This window comes from Ipomoea nil, unplaced genomic scaffold (assembly GCF_001879475.1).
Source record: "Ipomoea nil cultivar Tokyo-kokei standard unplaced genomic scaffold, Asagao_1.1 scaffold1421, whole genome shotgun sequence".
NCBI lineage: Eukaryota > Viridiplantae > Streptophyta > Magnoliopsida > Solanales > Convolvulaceae > Ipomoea > Ipomoea nil.
The window spans coordinates 3433431-3448009 of record NW_017617849.1 but is presented as its reverse complement, the minus strand read 5'-3'; the positions used below and the strand labels follow the sequence as shown (position 1 = coordinate 3448009).

Sequence of the window (14579 nt, the reverse complement as noted above, 5' to 3'; positions counted from 1 at the left end):
GATAGGATGTTGGACTTGATCCTTCATAAACATCCGCCCGCCAAACATTCATTAAACTTGAAATTTAGTTTTACGTTAGTTATTCAGTAAAACCTTGCTATAATAATTGGATTAATAATGTTTTCTGGTTAATGAAGTTCATTTATATATACTTGCACACATCAATGGCAGAAAATTGTAACGTTGAAACTTTGAGAATGGTGTGTTTATGCTGGCAATTGAAATGCATACAGCTATAAAAGATTTTACTTATTTACATTCATAATGATAAGTAGAACAATAGAATTATAGTTACTAACGGGGATTAATTTAGGACTAGTGTTAATTTGTGGGTTTAGGGGGAACAGAATATATGGACATAAGCAGATCAGACAAATATTCTTTAGATAGATAATAATATCTTAAATTAATTAATGTTGTGACATTGAAAGCCAATTAAAAACACGCACTCCATATTCATCCTCGTAAAGACATCACTACTGCACACAACAACAACAATAATAATAATATAATACCACCCTAACAGAAAATCAATGGGGAAACCTTAAAGTAGCATGCTTGATACTGACAGTAACATGAAAATCAAATCATTAAAACATAATAATAATAATAATAATAATAATAATAATAATAATAATAATAATAAAATCAAGATCTAGGCTTTAGGCCGGTGACCCTCGTTAGCCAACTTGAAGAGCCTGGCCTGAGCAGCGGCGGCCTGATTTGAACTAAGCGCCGCACGCCCAAAACTGTCCCTCACTTGCTGGGTTGTGTAAGGGAAGTTCTTGGTCATCATGGAGTTCAGCATAGCCGCCGTGCCTTCCCTGTAAAGCGCCCCGTACCCGTCCGTACGGGTGTTTGACAGCGCTTCCAGAAGGTTCACGCTTCCACTGAAACCTGGAATGTTATTGTTATTCATACCAAACATGCTGCGAATGGTGTTTCCGTTCCACCCCACCATTCCCCAGATTAGCGTTGGGTGCGCCTTCCAGAAACTGCAATTTCCACACATAACTAACTGTTAAAACTGGGAATTATTGAAGCGTTTTAATTTGTTTTTGTGGGCAAGAGAAAAGAGAAAAGAGAAAATTCACTGTCGGAATTTCCGACCACCTAAAAATATCTTAAATCAAGTCAAAAGTCTTATTTTGATCACTTTTGGTATCTGGAAAAATCTTTGTTGCTATTTCTGACTACTTTTTGCTTTCAACTTGATATAAAATCACTTTCAGGTGGTCGGAAATTCCATAATTTCTTAAAGTTGGTTGTACTTACGTGCAGGGGAAGGGTGGTGAGTTTGGATCAAATCCAGTAGGAGGTGTTCCAGACGCAGGAGGCGTGTTTGGATCAAATGGAAATGGAGGCGTTCCAGATGGAGGTGTGTAGTGTGGTGGCGTTCCAGATGGAGGCGTGTAATATGGCGGCGTTCCAGATGGAGGCGTGTAATACGGCGGCGTTCCAGACGGAGGAGAGTAGTTTGGGGTAGGGAGGATGGGGGTGGTCGGAGTTCCTGGATCAACCGGCGGTGTTGCAATGGGAGTGGTTGGGGTAGTCGGAGTGGGAGTATAGGTTGGAGGTGAGTGATAATAGCCACCACCGCCGCCGCCACCACCACCATGGTGCCCTGAAGGAGGAGATACGGGAGTAGGGTCACTATGATGGCTTCCACCACCGCCACCACCGCCGTGTGGGGGACTATCACAGTTAATGGAAGGTGTGGTCGGAGTTCTGGTATTGGGGTGGTGAGAATTATGGGTTTTTTGGTAATGAAATGGAGAAGAAGAGACGGACATGACAGGGACGACCAAAGTCTGGGAAAGTAAAGCAACCATAGTTGCCAACGTGAAGAAAGAAAACTCCATCGTCGCCACCTTTATGTTGAGAGACGACGACCAACGTCTCATATATATATAATTATAGTAACCAAAAGGAGAAGAAGATGGATCGAAAGTAAGGTTTGAGGGAATAGCTAAGAGTGAAGGTATATAAGGAGAAAATGTTGGAGACAGCAGTAAATATAAATAGGTGAAAACAGTACAAGGTTAGTTGCAAGTTTTGCAGGAGCATTTAAGGTACCATTAAAATCTCACATTGCAAGTCTTTGCCCAGCTAGCTACCTCAATTTTTCAGTGTATAGTATACTGTTTAGCTTGGAATTCTGTTTAAATTGATCGGCTCAAATTAAACCAAGAAGACTAATAGAGCACTTCTGCTAAAAGTCGAATTGAATTTGTAGTTACTAAGTGAACATTCTGACCAACTTCGTTGAGGTTGTACATAACATATGTATATTTGAGTATTCAATGACCTTTTTCCTACACTACAAACTGCCAGACTTCCTCGGCCATGGACGACCTACGTACCATTCAAAGATTAATCTGTCCTCAACTATAATTATCCCTAAACTAATTCTCAGATACACGTACAAGTCGTCTGCATGCATGCCAGCTTCCCTGGCCTTCCCATATCCACAGGTCTGATTCCCCCTAGCTCAAGCATCTCTGATCTATTTTCATGTGATTCTTTATTCAACCTTTTTTTTTTTGTTGGTTAAAAGTAGTATGCAGGCAATGTGGGGATCGAGAGACAGTGGGAAAGGCAACGTCGTACAGATCAGAAGGGTTGATGAAATGAGCAGAGAGTGTTGAATCCAAGTTAATGGGCATGGCAGACAGGTGGGTGAGGATTGTACACAAAGAATATAATGGCGGGGGACGCGTATAGTAATAAATTTGCAGTGGAAAATATGAGAAAATACTTGGTGGGCTTCATTTCTTACTCCCAACTTTTATTTTTTCATATAAATTTTGGATGTAGATACTTTTTTAGGATTATATGATGAGTCTTTTTTATTTATCGCAACATGAGGTAAAAATAAGGGAGTAAAAATTGAGAATACATGTAATATAGAGTTAATTTCATAAGATAATTTCAAATTTAGTTTCCGATTATCATTTTTTTGTTATTTAACATCTTAGACTATTATTTTTTGGACACTTTTAGTCCTTTTCACGACTTTTCTTATTTTTAGTAATAGTATTTTTGTCTTTTCATATTTTCTTTTGTTAATTTTTTTTTTGTTTTAACCGGTTTAATTGGTTTAAAACTTTAGGTAACTTCTGATTTTTAGTAACTATATTTTTCAACCGGCATTAGTAAAGTCCTAAACCAATTAAATCGGTTGAAATCAGAAAAATAACAAAAGAAAAATATAAAAAGACAAAAATGCCCTTACTAAAAATAGTAAAAGTTATGAGAAAGACTAAAAGTGTTAAAAAATAATAGTTTGATATGTTAAATAGTAAAAGCGATAGTCTGTGACTAAATTTAGAATTGCTACAAAAAACAAGAGATTTCTGATGGAATTAACGCTGTAATATAACTAGAAAATACAACACAGGCAAGTGGGCAGATAATTGGTCCTTTAAATCGGAGGTTTTTGTCAATGACATTGGGGTCTAGTGACATGAAGTGACTCTCCTAATTGGGTGGTCATGGGTCTGAACTCTAATGAGGACAGTATTGACTCTTTATGCTTATGAGCTCCAGTAAGAGCGGTATTGACAGTAGGTTAAGAAAGTAACTATAAACAGATACTACATTGTAAGTTTGTAAGAGCATCCACATTAGTTGGAAAGAATATGGGGATAATGTAAGAGTAATTAGGAGAGAGAATGTGGGGAAAGGAGGAAAAAAAAAAAACAAACGAAAAAAAAAAAAAAAAAAAAACGAACTGTCAGGCGCGCTGCTGTGTGCGACAGCAGCCACTTTTTCTTTTCTTTCTTTTTCTTCTTTTTCTGCCATTCTCCCCATATTTGCAGGATGATTATTTCTACAAATAACTCCACTCTACATTGGTTATTATCCTCATTGAGAAGAATTAATTCTGAAATCTCCCCATAATATGCACAAGTGTGGATGCTCTAACAGAGTCAAAAAAATGAGGTTTTTAATTGAGTTAATACCCAAAATCGTCCTTGAGTATAGTGGTTTTTCTCAATTTCGTCCTAAACGACTTTGGTGACCTAATATCGTCCCTGACTTTTGTGTTTCGCTCAATTTAGTCCCAGACGTTTGTGTTTTTGCTCAATTTAGTCCCTCATTTGTTATTCTGTCCATTTGGTGTTAAATAAATAGACAATTCAGTAATTTTAATATTGGCATCTCTTTACTCATAGACATGTGAACTGCGAAATCCCTTTTTTTTACGAATTACTCCCAGAATTACTCCTAAAACTGCGAATATAAAATTTGATTTGCAGGTCCGGGAGTAATTCTGGGTGTAATTCGTACAAGAAAGAGGAATTTCGCACTTCACAAGTTGAAAGTAAGGAGAGATCAATATTGACATTATTGAATTGTCCCTTTATTTAACACCAATTTGACGGAATAACAAATGGAGGACTAAATTGAGCGAAACACAAAAGTCTGGGACGATATTAGGTCACCAAAGTCGTTTAGAACGAAATTAAGAAAAACCACTATACTCGAGGACGATTTTGGGTATTAACTCGTTTTTAATTTAATCTCCATCTATCTATCTCCGAATGTTGAAACCAGTGAAGCTAAGCTGTCGAGCCCTACTTAGCTTACTACATTTATATATACTCCGTACATGACTTCTGTATGGTCCAAGAAACTGTACATACTGTGAGGAAGCTTAAAGGGTCTTCACTCTTCAATGGCGAGTTGCGGGACAGCTAGCTTCCGCAGTAAAGATCAGAGAGAGCGTAGCACTATGATTGCAGGTGGCCCAATCAATGCCAACAGTAGTGAACAAGTACCTGTGTCCTTATTTATTTATTTATTTATTTATTTATTTATTTATTATTATTATTATTATTATTATTATTATTATTATTATTATTATTTTTTACTATATACTCTTCTTTTCATTTATAATTTCCATCCAACTATGAATAATTAAACAAGATTATACTTTTCTCATCTACAATTGTTCTCCAACTAACTTCTTCACATCGTGACAAATTATTCTGTAGACTTGTAAACATTTAATATGTAAATTGTGTATTTTGAATCCGAGTTCATTATACAACTACCGCTTCACATCACCTTATAATCTTCTCTCTTATTTTTTCTCCAATCTCCAACCCTTCTCCCATTTTCTCTGTTTTTTTTGTGGGCCCTACTCTCCGCACTCATACATATCATCTATTATTTTATTCACTTTTATATACAGAATAACTAATAATTTCAAACTTTATAATTAAATTTTAGATTTTAAATAAAAACAAATTTAAATAAAATAAAATAATTTTTGAATTATATTTTATAAACTAATCAAAATATAATTTTATAAATTAATAGTCACTTTCAAAATCGTTTACAGAACAAATTAACATTCAGAATCGAATACAAAATTTTAAATATCATATATACTGACAATACAATTAATAAAATTTAAAATTTTAAAATAAATTGAAATATAAAAATTAAAAAAAAAAATAGAATAACAAGTAAAAAAAAAAAAAAGAATTAGCCATTAAAAAAGGACAAACAAAAATAAAAACAAAACCCTTTCCTCCGGAGAGATCTTTTTCTCCGGAGGATAATCCTTTCTCCCTAACCCTTGAACCTATTTCTCTCATTTCTCCTTGTTAAATCTCCATTATTGGAGATGTCCTCATAAAAATTCTAGTTTTTTTAGGATAAGGGACGAAATAGCCATCGAACTACATATACAACTACAATTAGATCATTCAACTAAGAAAATACAATTAACTCCTTTAACAAGTCAAATTCGTGCAACTGAATAAAAATTACATATCCTCCAAGTTAATGACAAACGTGGTGGTTATGTTTAAAAAATTAAATTTTAATAATTTTAAATAAAATAAAATAAAGTAAAAATAGAAAAAGAAAAACTCGAAACTCCAATACTCTCCAGATGGGTGACAAAGAAACTTTTTCATCTTCGGCTGGAGACCAAAAAAAAAAAAAAATGCCTTCTTCTCCCGTCCGGAATTTGTATAGCGTGAGTTGGACACAATTCCTACTTCCTTCTTGCCTGCATATATAATTCCTCCATTACTGCCATTATTATTGTTGGTATCACATTCCAGAATCCATCCAGATGCATCTTGCATTTGACTTCACCTAGAAGCCATGGAAAACGCAGATATGTAGGGATCTTCTGGAGATTAAATATATTAATTTCAATCAGTAATTGACTAATATATCATCAAAAACAGATTCAATTAGTCGATGGTTTTGTTTTTCAAATGAATCTCTGATGATGATGATGTCGCACGTTATTTGGTTGTTTCTTGCATTGAGAGAAAGAAGCTAATTTAAGGTAGTTTTTGGGAGGGTTGAGCGCACATGCATTGCATATGATCCAACTGCCGCCCGGGCCGACGTTTTATATTTTATAATAATTCTTCCCCAAATTTATGCAGAAAAATCTATCTGTAATGTGATGTGATGTAATGAATGAGCAGAAAGCAGCTCACTGAATAACAAGTTGACATTTTCTGAACAACACCTACAACTTTGACTTCTATGCAAGTTAGTTTCTTGTTATATAATATAATTTTATAGTTCATTAATCCCCACCATGCACAACACATATATAAATTAGTATTCCTTCTCTAGAGCTAACTGCAAACCAGCAAGCAAAATCTGGGTATTTTCTTCCCAATGGATCTTGAAATGAACTTCACTCTTTCTTTCTTTTTCTTGGCCTTGATTCCAATGGCTGTTGCTGCATTCCTGACACGTTTCAAGGGGAATGAGAGCAGAAGCAAGAAGAAGCTACCACCTGGAGAAATGGGGCTTCCCTGGATAGGCGAAACAATAGATTTCTACAAGGCCCAGAAGAAGAACAAGTTGTTTGAGGAGTTTGTTCAACCGAGGATACACAAGTACGGCAAAACGTTCAAAACAAGGATCATGGGGTCACCGACGGTGTTGGTGAATGGAGCAGAGGCAAACAAGTTTTTTCTGTCCAATGAATTCAAGCTGGTTGTGAGCTCATGGCCTTCGTCATCGGTTCAGCTGATGGGCAAGAATTCCATCATGGAGAAACAGGGCGAAGCTCACCGGTTCATTCGGGGGATTGTAGCCTCTAGCCTGGGGTGTTTAGGCCTGGAGACAATGGTGCCTAAAATATGCAAAACTGTTCAGATGCATCTACACAATAACTGGAAGGGGAAACAGATAATCAGCCTCTTTCACCTCACAAAAATGTTGACTTTCAACATCGTGTTCGAATGCTTGTTAGGCATTGATGTGAAACCAGGGCTTTTAGACACATTCGAGAGAGTCCTGGAAGGCGTGTTTGCTCCCCCACTCGCGTTTCCTGGCTCCAAGTTCTCAAGGGCCAAAGGAGCAAGATTAGAGATAGAGAAGATGCTGATCAATGTCGTGAGAAAAAAGAAGGAAGAGATTGACCTTCATGGAGAAGAAGAAGAGACACTACTTTCCAGATTAGTAACAGCTATGATAAACGGGGAGATAAGCGAGGAGGAGGTGGTTGACAACATAGTTCTGCTAGTTTTTGCAGCACACGATACTACTACTTTTGCTATAGCCATGACATTCAGAATGTTGGCTCAACATCCAAACTCCTATTCTCTTCTCCTTCAAGGTATTCCACTCTCTTAGGCTCTTAGCATACCCAATAATGAATTCTATTTTTTTCATTAATCTCACCTCTACCAATTTTATATATGTCAGAACATGAAACTATCTTAAGCAATAAAACACCAGGCGATGAACTCTTATCATTGGAAGACACAAAGAATATGAAATATACCTGGCAGGTTGCTCGCGAAAGCATGAGGCTGTTCCCTCCAATATTTGGCTCTTTCAGAAAGGCAACTGCAGATATTGAATATGACGGGTTTACCATTCCTAGAGGCTGGAAGGTGAAATACTGATTGGTAGTCTAATTTAAAGGGTGAAAATCCGTCATTTTTAAATACATTACAATCTAATGGTTTTCATGCTTTAAATATGCAGGTACTATGGACTACATATGGAACACATTACGATGCAGACCACTTTCAAGACCCTCTGAAGTTTGATCCAAGTAGGTTTGAGGAGCCAATTCAAGTTCAACCTTATGCATATATACCATTCGGGGGAGGGCCAAGGTTGTGTGCAGGCTACCAACTGGCAAAGCTAAATATACTAATTTTTGTGCATTATGTGGTAACCCAATACAACTGGTCATTGATAAATCCCGATGAGCCTATTACCATGGATCCCCTTCCATTCCCTTCCCAAGGAATGAATATCAAAATTTCCCCCAAATTGATATAAATCATGAATTTTGCATGTTACAGTGAGATTGTTAATCTGATTTCTGTGTATAATAGCATTTATTACATCACATTTAATACAATGCATTTACTTTTTTTAGTTTCCATGCATCAACATCCCACGTATAACTAAAAGAACTTTATAAACAGTTAAACACACCTTAGCCTGCAAAGACAGCATTCAAAATTTGAGGATGAATCATAAATATTTTCATGTTCTTCCAGTACTAGCAGCAAAGAATGGAAACTATAGCTATTGGTATAAAATTTTTATCATTTTACCATAAACGCATTTCCTCTTTCTATAGCGGTTTGTCTTTAACACACAGCATGTAATCGGGAAGAAGTTCGTGTGTTATTGGCTTCAGCCCCTTTGTGGACCAATGTTTCATAAGAGCCCTTTCTATTACCCTAACCTGCAAGCATTTTGGCTCAACATAAGCAAGATATTCTGTATGAAAGAAAGGAATCATATGGGAGCAAAAGGAAAATAAGATAGAAGTATAGAACAACCTGTTGTACTATAAACGACTCCTCAGCAAGACTTAATGGCTCTGTCAAAATAGTTAGGAAACCATTTCTGTTTCCATATGCTATGTCTGTCAAGGGTCGATCACCAACCTACCACAGGCTTAATCAAGTTATAGAGTATTCATCGAGAGGGCAAATATGAAATACAATTCAACCAAATCACAGGTTTATTTCATACCATGATAAGTTTCGATGATTCACAACCAAAGTGCTGTTCAATTTCTTCAGCTGTTCCAGCTGGCTTCTTCACTTCTAAAATTTATATTAGATAAACAAACTAAGCAAACTTAAATTTCATGTAACATCATTAAGTTAGTCGGACTGTTGACTTGGTAACCATAAGGTTACAAGCTCGACACCCAGCAAGAGTGGTCTATTGACCTTCTTGGTTTGAGCCGGTCAGGCAATCTAGGCTGGTTTACCTTCTTTTGGTCCTTCGCCAGCTAGGGTTACAAAAGGGGTTTAGTCCGTGCACGCGTTCGGATAGTGGCTGCGGGTTTTCTGATCACTCAAAATAGTCACTCTATATAGTTTCAAAACTCCTAGTTGGTTCCCAGAAAGTCATGGTATGGTTGAATTTGTAAGTAATAGCATAAAATTTGAACAGCTTAAAAGGCAAGCAAGAACTTACTATGCCTGATTACTTTAATCCCAATTGCACGCTCAAGAATCATAGCGCTTTTTCCATCAGGATCATACTCATATAGTCCTACAATTTAACCAAAACGTGTATACCATGAGTTTAATGGAAATCAGAACAAAAAAAAAAAAAAAACAAAAGTCAACAATGCCCAGAAAAGCGTTAGGGAATTGCCTGCAGAGTTGCTGAAAACCGCGATGTTGTTGCCGAAGAGAGCTTTGCAGTGTTGTAGTGATGATTCGAGAGGCGGCCATAAGCTCAAAGAGTAAGCAGCAGTGATTGTGTTGTCCTTATCAAAGACAACCCCTTGAAAGCCCCTTCTCTTCAGCTCACCCCAATCAATGTACCTAATATCCGGCACAGAGACATGTGGGATAATCAAATGCTTGTCTTTGCGGAAAATCTCAAGAGAAGAAGCGATGCCCTCCACGTTAATCCTCTGCCCCAAAGCTGCTTTCAGCTCTTTCCACCACATGTCTGTGAAACCACGTTTGAATCGTCTTCCCAGTTCTATATTCTCTTCTCCGAAATACAGAGACAGGGTTTTTCTTTATCCGGGTCTTACGGGGCAGCGGCGCTTATTCGGGTGGGGCGAATTGTTTTCTTGGGGAAAGAAGCTAGTAAACGGTAAAAGTGAATAGAAATGGATTTATTAGCATTTAGCAGCAATGGTTATTTTGAGTAACTGAGGTAAACCGTAAACAGCATAGTGTAGAATAGGCCAGGTTATTTTCTTATGTTTAAAGCATAAATTTGAGTAAATTATTAGATATAAATTTAAATTCATCTAATATATGTGTGTAGACTCAATTATAAACAAAATTACATAGTGTGTAAGCTAGCTTCGTGGACAAGGACTCATCCCATTTGTGAACAAAATAGTTCGAAATTGGAATTATATATGCATAGTAACAAGAATAAAAGAATTTCATTAATTTAGTAAATACAATACCATTACAGTGGAATAGTGGATAACAAATTAAAGAATCAGAATCCCAAATAATCCTCAGCTGCTAGTATAGAATAAGCTTATAAGATCAGAATCTTGAGTTCTTGCACTCTGCAGGAAAAGTACCTCCAGGGAACCTCTTGGAATCCGCACAGTAATTGTAAACCATATGTTTGCTTTGCACCCATCTCAACCTATTCCTCCCACTCGCATCAATATCCTGCGTCTGCCATGTCTGTTTGTTGTTCACCGGATCGGCGGAGGACTTGGAATCGCAAGACGAGCGGCCGCCGGAGACGACGCAGGCATCAATATTGAAGTTCCGGTAGTAAACCGTGAAGGGTGCCTTAGTCCAATCAGTCTTGACAAGGCCCCCCTGCGTAGCCCAGTCGTCTGCGTTCCATAAGCTGCAGTAGACTCTCATGGACTGATTCTTGGGGAAAGGGACCCCCATGGTTTCGTGGTTGCGGTAAACTCTGATGGGAATGTTGTCGACGAGAAAGATGATGCGCTGAGAGTTCCAAAGAATGGAGTAAGTGTGGAAGGCGGTGGTGGGGTCGAACCAGAGATGGAATTGCTGTTCCCTGCCTCCTTTCCCTTGAGAGTATACATTGGTATGAATGGTGTAAGGCTGGCCGGAGACGTTGCCCAGGAATTCGAAATCAATTTCGTCATGTCTGTCTCCCAGAGAAGACAACTGCATTTTATCAATGATCGATTAGTCTGGTGTAAGCTGAGAAATCTAACGTAACTCAAAAGAAATAAATAAACTTACGTAGAAAGTGGTGACGGTTCCAGCAGAGTTGTCGGGGATAAGCTTGACCTGCATATCGAATCTGCCGAAAAGGTATTCGTTGGTGGATTGGAAGCCGGAACCGGATTCTCTGTCGAGAGTAAGAGCTGCCATGTTGCCGCCCTGCATCACTTTACCCCGTCCATTGCCAAAATACATCTGAACGTCTTGGTTGAAATTCGCAGCCATGGCGGCTGCCACCAGACAAGCCGCCACAAGAAGCTGCAGGAATAAGGAAAGTTGAGATGCCATTTGATATATTTGTGAAGAGCAGAGATGTAAAGATATGATGGTGTGAGCTGATAGATGCCCAACAAGAGGCTTTATATATACACGCAGTGGAATTGGGCGGTGAGGAGCTGAGAAGGAAGGATCCGAGACAAAGGGAGTGAGCTGCAAATCAAAAGGCGGTTCAAGTGTTTGAATAGAGTAAATTACTAAAATTGTCCATTGACTATAGCGAAAGTATCAAATTGATCCTTAACTATTATTTTTGACCAATTAAATCATCAAGAATTAATTTTTTGTCTAATTTGATCTTTCGTCAGTTGGGGCGTTAAGTGACTGTCTACTGTGAGGACATAATAGTCCTTCCGGTCTCCACTTCGAGGGTATTAGAGTCATTTCAGTCTGGCCACACAACCACCACCCCCATGGCCCCATCAGCGACCGGAGCAGGCAACGATGAAGGCAGTCCTTCCTCTACCATAGGCTGAACCAAAATTTCCATATTATTACTTCCTATTTTCACCAAAGGTGGTGTTCTAGAATTGGAGACTCCGAGCCCCTATCACACACACACCATATTATTACTTCCTATTTTCACCTATGGCTGATGCCAGAGAAGCGAGCAACAACGAAGGTGAGCAACGGAGGTTGATCTAGACGTATCCATGACCCCATTTATGACCTCCATTCGTCCATGTAAGGACTCAGACGTTGGAAAATTCTCCCCCGACGAAAATTGGACCGTGACTTCGCAGGTAGCTGCCGATCGCCAATATGATGATGGCGATCACGTCGCTGGGAGTGGGAGACTGCTTTGGAAAGTCGCGGAGGATCATCGCCGACGTCGGAATTTTTGGTCAAAGGGCGAGTGCGGAGAGGGCGAAGATTGGAGAGGATGAGAGAGTTGATTAGGAAGAAGACTAAAAGTTTCATTTTACCCTCAAAAGAGACGGCCACTTAACACTTCAATTGACACAGAATCAAATTGAACAAAAAATCAATACTTGATAACTTAATTGGTCAAAAATAATAATCGAGGTTCAATTTAGTACTTTCGCTATAATCAAATGACCATTTGACAATTTACTCTATTTGAATAATAATAATAAATAAATAAATAAAGTTGGTATGCGTGTGGGGTTTGAGTTTTTTATTATATTGTTAGTACATGGCGCGTGTGGGGTTGAGTCATCGCACTGGATACAGCTTTGCTACATCTGTAAAAAGTTGGATCTGTGATCAATCGTTATCCGTGTTGCCTTTCATTGTTTATTAAAAACAAATTAAATTGCAATTAATCCCAATACATTTCAAATTTCAAAATATGCAGTACCTAATTGAATCTTTAAGAAATTAATCACTTTGATTACACATAAATACATAATATCCCGATAAATTTTATTTTATGATACTTTATTACGGGATACAAAACAGTTTTTATTAAAAAAAAAAAAAAAAAAAAGAGATTAATAAAATAAAATAAAAATCAATAAGACAAAATACATATCCCGTAGCACCGGCTAAAGCGAAATACGAATGATACAGTTTCTCCTATTTACCAGGCAAAGCCAGCTAATTGTTTGGGGGCTAGGTTTTGAATTGATCTTAAATCTAAACCTCCAAACACGCCTCAAACTGTCCATGCTGCCTCAACAATCTGGCCATGTTAATTCTCTCACAAATTCTTCATCTTTCAAACACACGTCGAGATTCTCAAGAGCATTACAATTCAGAAATTTGTTAAAAATTATTGATGTATTATTGTTTGTCTGCAAAATTCGTTGCAAGTATATCTCTATATTTTATATTTTTATTAAAAATATATATATATTTCATTATTAGGGTTAGAAGCTTAGAGGATGCTTGCATTTGTGGCATTGTGGGTGGGTTGGGGACAAAATCCGTGTTTGAATATATATCATCATACTTTATATAGGGGAAGAGATTTTTTTTTTTTTGGTTAGAACACGAGGTGCCAGAGAAGACCCTAACTGTAGAATGCACCTTTAAATTCAATTCAAAGGTAAAGTGTTAGTCAGATTGGTTTTACATACGAGAATGGTTCAAACTCCTGACCACTATTAAAGGATGAAAATGCACGATCACTCACGTCAAATAAGTAGATTACGGGAAGAGATCGATTTTATTAAATTGTTACATTTGTATTGTCCGGAGTATCTGGCTAAATGGCCAACACATAATTGAAAATTGTTATCACCGACACTAAGATATGCTTTCGGAAGCTATATAAAATTGAAAGAAATAAATAGAAAAATAAATGATAAAATTACCTTTTTGAATCATAGTTGCAACTTGCAACTTGCAACAAAAAGAGATTGTTTAGATTTAGTTTTCTGTTTTCAATTTAAATATTTTAATAAATTAAAATTTTTATTGCAAAACAAAAAAAAATGTATTTAAATTTTAATATTTTTTTTATTTTGTTTTTTGTTTCATAGGTTCAGGGAGTTAATTTTTGTTTTGTCTGTGTGTGTTTTTTTTTACTACCTAACATCCTTAATTTAATAATATGCAAAGAAATTAATTTGCCATTTAGAAACGATTGTGGTACTAGCAAATAATGCAAGGCAGCATTTTGGAACTTAGATCACTGATGTAAGAATTATCTTGGAAGTTTTGCTCTATTTACCTCATCCAATATTTTTGGTCAAGGGTTCATCCAATAATTATAACTCACCTAGAAGAGAAAACTTTAAAAATAGGACAAAATATTTTTTTTTTTAATTAATAAGTAAATTCCTTTTATTAATGTGTCAGTAGCATTCAAAAAATTCCTTTTATTAATGTTGTGTTAGTTGATCATGACAACCAATAAAAAAAACATATTGGCCATGTTTGGTAAATGATTGTTAACTGTTAGTTGATTAGATTAATTAGAGGGTATAACTAGTTGATAACATTAGCTGATTGTATATAGAAATGTGTTTGGTAAATTAGTGATAGTTATTTGGTATAATTTTTTTTTTCAAAAACTTAATTGAAAAAATTGTTTTGAGTAGCTTTTTGAATTTTAGCATTTTAGAGTACAAAAAGCTAATTAATTAAACACTTATATTAATTTCTAAACCAAGTCAAACAACTAATAGTGATCAAATAAGTTAAAATTAACCTATATGTCAACTATTTTACCAA

General features: G+C 36.7%; 4 protein-coding genes across 8 annotated transcripts; 1 reads left to right on the top strand and 3 right to left on the bottom strand.

The window, feature by feature from the left end:
• Window positions 1-644: 644 nt before the first annotated feature.
• LOC109187285 (protodermal factor 1-like) lies at window positions 645-1975 on the bottom strand. The gene is made up of 2 exons (XM_019337459.1): window positions 1276-1975; window positions 645-995 (listed from the first exon to the last, which is right to left on the bottom strand). Exons 1-2 carry the CDS (start codon window positions 1902-1904, stop codon window positions 656-658), a joined length of 969 nt encoding a protein of 322 aa, XP_019193004.1. The 5' UTR covers window positions 1905-1975; the 3' UTR covers window positions 645-655.
• Window positions 1976-6162: 4187 nt separating this feature from the next.
• LOC109187678 (taxadiene 5-alpha hydroxylase) lies at window positions 6163-8380 on the top strand. The gene is made up of 3 exons (XM_019337941.1): window positions 6163-7609; window positions 7699-7889; window positions 7984-8380. Exons 1-3 carry the CDS (start codon window positions 6661-6663, stop codon window positions 8284-8286), a joined length of 1443 nt encoding a protein of 480 aa, XP_019193486.1. The 5' UTR covers window positions 6163-6660; the 3' UTR covers window positions 8287-8380.
• Window positions 7221-10034, bottom strand: LOC109187686. 5 transcript variants are annotated; one of them, XR_002055298.1, is made up of 7 exons: window positions 9631-10034; window positions 9448-9525; window positions 8995-9068; window positions 8799-8906; window positions 8568-8701; window positions 7778-7842; window positions 7221-7321 (listed from the first exon to the last, which is right to left on the bottom strand). XR_002055298.1 is itself a non-coding variant. In XM_019337953.1 (6 exons), exons 1-5 carry the CDS (start codon window positions 9929-9931, stop codon window positions 8588-8590), a joined length of 675 nt encoding a protein of 224 aa, XP_019193498.1. In that variant the 5' UTR covers window positions 9932-10034; the 3' UTR covers window positions 7767-7842; window positions 8568-8587. The 5 variants fall into 5 exon arrangements, 3 of the variants coding, with proteins under 3 accessions (XP_019193498.1, XP_019193499.1, XP_019193497.1); XR_002055299.1 differs by having other exon boundaries at window positions 7222-7325; XM_019337953.1 differs by lacking the exon at window positions 7221-7321 and having other exon boundaries at window positions 7767-7842.
• Window positions 10035-10358: 324 nt separating this feature from the next.
• Window positions 10359-11521, bottom strand: LOC109187680 (xyloglucan endotransglucosylase/hydrolase protein 24-like). Its single transcript, XM_019337946.1, has 2 exons — window positions 11181-11521; window positions 10359-11102 (listed from the first exon to the last, which is right to left on the bottom strand). The coding sequence occupies exons 1-2, from the start codon at window positions 11448-11450 to the stop codon at window positions 10494-10496; spliced, it is 879 nt and encodes a 292-aa protein (XP_019193491.1). The 5' UTR covers window positions 11451-11521; the 3' UTR covers window positions 10359-10493.
• Between the last annotated feature and the right edge of the window lie 3058 nt (window positions 11522-14579).